At 49.2% G+C, this 4,981-nt stretch overlaps 1 protein-coding gene and 1 non-coding gene across 2 annotated transcripts; one reads left to right on the plus strand and one right to left on the minus strand.

The window, feature by feature from the left end:
- Nucleotides 1-1,180: 1,180 nt before the first annotated feature.
- LOC105105391 (olfactory receptor 9S13) lies at nucleotides 1,181-2,212 on the plus strand. The gene has a single exon (XM_010999185.3). The coding sequence runs from the start codon at nucleotides 1,262-1,264 to the stop codon at nucleotides 2,210-2,212; it is 951 nt and encodes a 316-aa protein (XP_010997487.1). The 5' UTR covers nucleotides 1,181-1,261.
- A 1,155-nt stretch (nucleotides 2,213-3,367) lies between these two features.
- On the minus strand, nucleotides 3,368-3,436 carry TRNAS-AGA (transfer RNA serine (anticodon AGA)). Its single transcript has one exon. It is a non-coding gene; the product is annotated as a tRNA-Ser (tRNA).
- Between the last annotated feature and the right edge of the window lie 1,545 nt (nucleotides 3,437-4,981).

The raw sequence follows: 4,981 nt of genomic DNA on the forward strand, positions 1-4,981 counted from the left end.
GTGTGAGCTCTCAGAGACCAGCCTCTAAGAGAAACTCAGGCTGAGAGGTAGCATGGGTCATCGCTCCTGCCCGTGCACCACCGAGCAAGCAGCCTCTGCCTGCACACCTCCAGCCCCTCCAAAGACAGCCAGCCCCATCACGTCCCAGATCTGACCTCTAGGAACCATGGAATCTGCTCTGAAACCAGCTTCCTCCTTCCCACGAACCCTCCTTCCCTTCCTGGGAAGCCCTGTGGTTCGGTGCCACCTTCCTACACCCTGCGCCCCCATCAGGCAGGGCCTCCCCAGGTCGTTCCTCTGGGCATCCCACAGCTGGTTCCCACGTTCCACGTTTGCGTGATGGTCAGTCCTCCTCGTGGCTGACAAGTGAGGTCTGGGCAGTGATGGGACCAGAAAGCAGCACCCAACAACAAGACCAGGACATTGAGGAAGAAGAGACAGCGTTAGGGGCTCCCTTTGCTCAAAGAGGTCACCCCACAGGGTATGATGAGCGGGGCAAGGAAGCAAGAGCGGGGAGGACATGCGGCGCCACAGCCCCTGTCCTGCTGCTTCTCAGACCATGGAGATGGACTGTCCCTTCTCCGTGAATTGCCCAACATCTGGACACTGGCAGGAAGCCCCCTGAGAGCCTCAAGGAGGCAGAGCTGGTCCAGGCCCAGACAGGAAGACGATGAGGTGGGGCTGAGCACGTGAGGGAGACAGACAGGACACGCTCACAGCAGCCTGGTGAGGGCTGCTCCCCGCTCCGCTGCCGGCCTCGCCTGGCAGGGCACCATCACGAGGTCAGTCCTGAAACAGAAAGTGCTTAATGGTGTTTCTGAGGCTGACAAATTAGTAAAATAAGGCGCAGAAAGGGCCGGAGTAGGGATCTGAGCACGGCGTGAAACGGACAGCCCAAGAGCAGTCCCGTGTGGGGGAACTACCTCCTTGAAAGGAGGGACGGGGGCTGCATGGCTGCTCTGCACGGGAGGCTCTGAGCTCAGGGAGACCCTGCCATCGGCCCCCGGAGGCCTGGCGACAACCCCTGCAGCGGGATGCTCTGTGCGCACTGACGAGTCAGCGCCTCGCGGGAAACGCTGCCGCCGCAGGGCAGCCGGAGCTCATCTGGGAGGAGGACTGGGCGGCGGCTGGTCTCCGGGTCAGTGGGCAGCAAGGCGCTGACACGTCCCTGTGCTCCAAGGGAGGACGACCTTGCGACCTTGACCTGCTCCCTCTCTCTGCCTCCCAGCTGCCCTCTGCCCCTGTCACCCAGCCCAGAGCCATGCCGCCCCACGGAGCTGGAAACCTGTCAGCGATGCCGTGGCAGGAGTTTGTGCTGGAGGGGTTCCAGGGTGGCCTGCAGACCCAGGCCCTGCTCTCTGCGCTGTTCCTGGCTCTGTACGTGGCGGCCGTCCTGGGCAACCTCACCATGATCGTGGTCATCACCCTGGATGCCCGTCTGCACTCCCCAATGTACTTCTTCCTCAAGAACCTGTCCCTCCTGGACCTGTGCTACACAAGCGTCATCTACCCCAAGGCCCTGGCCACCTTCCTGTCCTCGTCCAGGGTCATCACCCTTGCAGGTTGTACCTCTCAGTTCTTCTTCTTCTCCCTACTAATCACCACTGAGGGATTCCTCCTGGCTGTGATGGCCTATGACCGCTTCACGGCCATCTGCAGCCCCCTGCACTACCCCGTCACCATGTGCCCCTCGGCCTGTGCCCGCCTGGTGCTGGGCTCCTACTGTGGAGGCTGCCTCAACTCCATCGTGCAGACCAGCCTCACTTTCAGCCTCCCGTTCTGCGGCTCCAACCACATCAACCATTTCTTCTGTGATGTGCCTCCCCTGCTCCGGCTTGCCTGCACCAACACGGCCATCAATGAACTCCTCTTGTTCGGCATCTGTGGCCTCATCATCGTGGGCACCACACTTCTGGTCCTCATCTCCTACGGCTACATCACAGTGACCATCCTGAGGATGCGCTCAGGAGCAGGGAGACACAAGCTCTTCTCCACCTGTGGCTCCCACATGACAGCCGTGTCCCTCTTTTATGGGACAGTCTTTGTCATGTATGCCCAGCCGGGAGCTGTGGAGTCCCTGCAGCAGGGCAAGGTGGTCTCTGTGTTCTACACCCTGGTCATCCCCATGCTCAACCCCCTCATCTACAGTCTGAGGAACAAGGACGTGCAGGAGGCCCTGCGGACGCTGGGCCAGAAGCTCAGAGCCACGTGAAGGAGGGTGGCCAGAGAGACAGAGGGCTAGATGGGGAGCTCAGAGATACAGTGGACAATGGGGAGCCCCTCAAACCTCTTCCGCTTCCAAATGGAATGGGATACGTTGAGGACGCACTTATCTGTTGGTCAATCATTGCCTGATGGCATTTCTGAACCACACATTCACTAAGTGTGAGATGCAGAGATGAACAAGGATATTCTGCACCCAGATTTCTAAAGTGTTCAAAGGAGCAATGGCTCAAATTAATGAAAACTGACTGAACAGAGCATAAGGCAAGGGTGGGTCTGCTGCCTCTTATGTATCATGGTTCTCTGGGTCATTCTATGGGTTTTAGTTGCAAAGAAGTCAGATATTTGTGCATTAATCAAACTTGGAAGAAAAAAACGTTTACATGCAATGTACAGCCATCCTTCCTGACCCTACCCAGATGCAGCGCCTTGACATCTCCTGTCGGCAATACGTGAGCATCATCTGACAGGGCCCCCTGCCTACACTTTGCCCCTTTTCAGCTCATCTTCAACACCATCACCAAAGTCATCTGTTCAAAATGATCATTTGAACACAGGGCCAAAGCATTCCCCATAGTGAGTCTGGTGTCAGTAGGAACTGGCTTGGCTTGAGTGGCTCAGGTCTGACAAACAGTGCCTCTCAGGGAGGATTCAGGTCAGTGGTCTGATGCGAATATGGTGGTTCCACTGGGAGCAGAAGCAACTTTGGGCTCTTGCTCCGTCACACCAAGGGCAGGGATGACGCCACAAGAGAAGATGACCCAGACTTCCAGTCACAGCATCCACTGTCCAGGTCACAGGATAGAAGACACAAAGTATAAACATACAGATATAATTTCTAAGTACCTACAGAAAAAATACTCAAATCATATCCATTCAGGCAGTTCATCACCACTCAGGTCAAGAATGAGAAACCCACCCAGTTTCCACGATACCCCCTTCCCTCATTCTAGCCATTGCCTTCCAAGGCTAACCCACACCCTGCTTCTAACTCAAAGATTAGTTTTTCCTGCTATAAACTTGCAATGCATAGAACCAGTTTGTGCTTTTTTTTTTTTTTTGCTAACATTGTGTTTGTGAGACCAATCCATGTGATTCCATAAAATAGTAGTTTTAATTTTTTCAAGATTAAAAAAAATTTTAATGGAGATACTGGGGCTTGAACCCAGGACCCCATGCATTCTAGGCATGTGCCCTACCACTGAGCTATTCCCCACCCCCAATAATAGTTTAAAATTCCTCATCACTATGTAAGATTCCATTACATTAAGATACCATAATTTATCCATCCTTCCATCGATAGACATTCGGGTTGTTTCCAGTTATTGGCTTTTATAATAATGCTTCTGTAAAATTTTTTTACACATCTTTTGCTGCGTGAATTCCTGTTGGCATTCTTAAGAGCTGGATTGTTCTCTTTTTGGTTGATTCTAAACAGTTTGACCAAAATGCAACAGCAATTTTTGCTCTCACAAGCAGCGCGTGGGAGTTCCCATTGCTGCATGGTGTCGTGAACAAGCCGTGGTATCTGTTTCACCCACTTCAGCTGCTCCGGTGGGTATGCAGTCATGTGTCGCTCCGACTCTCGTTTTTCTTTCTCTAATGGCTTAATGAGTTTGGCCGTATCTTCACATACTTAGCAGCAATCTGAATGTTCTTCTTGGGGAAGTATATATGTTTTGCCTTTTTTCTTTTCTTTTTCACATTGATCATAGAAATTCTTCATGTATTTTGGATACATGCCCCTTGTTGGTTATATGATTTGCAAATATCTTCTCCTACTCTGTGGCTTCCACATTTACACTTGTATTGACCTTTTTTTTTTTTTTAATTGACAGAAGTTCTTAAACTTAATAAGGTTAGTTATTAGTCACTTCCTCCATGGCTACTTCATTCTTTGGCATAAAAGAAACACTGCCTATGCTAGATCCAAAAATATTTCTTTAATGTTATCTTGCAGAAGTATTTTTTTAGTCTTTTATGTTAGAATCTGTAATTCTATAGAATTAGTTTTGTGACATTTTGATGTATGATGGATTGTTTCATTTTTTCTGTATGGTTATCTTACTGACCATTTAAAAAAATATTTTTCCCCTACTTTATCATAAAGTAAGTGTCTCTGTATATGCAGGTCTGTCTCTAGTGTCTTATTCTGTCCCATTTGGCTGTTGTCTATTCTTGTGCTATTTTAGAATTATTATTGAATGTTTAAAAAGTGAAATACCATAATATAAACTCTTTTATATATATGAATAAATATAACAAATGATGTAAAATATCTTCAGAAGTATAATCTTAAATGTTATTGAAAGGCATAAAAGGAGAACTGAAAAAAATGCAGAGATATACCACATTCATGGATGGAAAGTTTTAAAATTATAAAAATCCTTATGCAACACAGGCAACACACTCAGTGCTATCTCAATCCTAACAAGAATTTTTATAGTGCTGTACAAATGATTCTAAAATCTCTATGTAGAAGTCAGTTATAATAATCAAAACATGAAAAATTAGAAAAAGAGAAGGAATGTGCCCTTCTTAGCTGGAATACTCTAACTGAAGAGCACACCAGTTTGGATGATAAATGGACACCAGCCAGAGCCCTGATATTTCTGGCCTCAACATCCCCTTGGTCTGTTCCAAGCTCCCACTGACCACTGCGCCTGCCACTGACCAGGGAGTTTATCAAAGCCCCCGGAAGACTGCTAACTGTGCCTCTTCTTAGGCTCAGATGAGATAACCCTTATGGTGAGGCTTG

The sequence above is a fragment of the Camelus dromedarius genome, chromosome 4 (genome assembly GCF_036321535.1).
Source record: "Camelus dromedarius isolate mCamDro1 chromosome 4, mCamDro1.pat, whole genome shotgun sequence".
Lineage (NCBI taxonomy): Eukaryota > Metazoa > Chordata > Mammalia > Artiodactyla > Camelidae > Camelus > Camelus dromedarius.

Excerpts from the sequence above, each read along its gene's own strand:
- LOC105105391 (XM_010999185.3), top strand. The coding sequence starts at position 1,262 with ATGCCGCCCCACGGAGCTGGAAACCTGTCAGCGATGCCGTGGCAGGAG.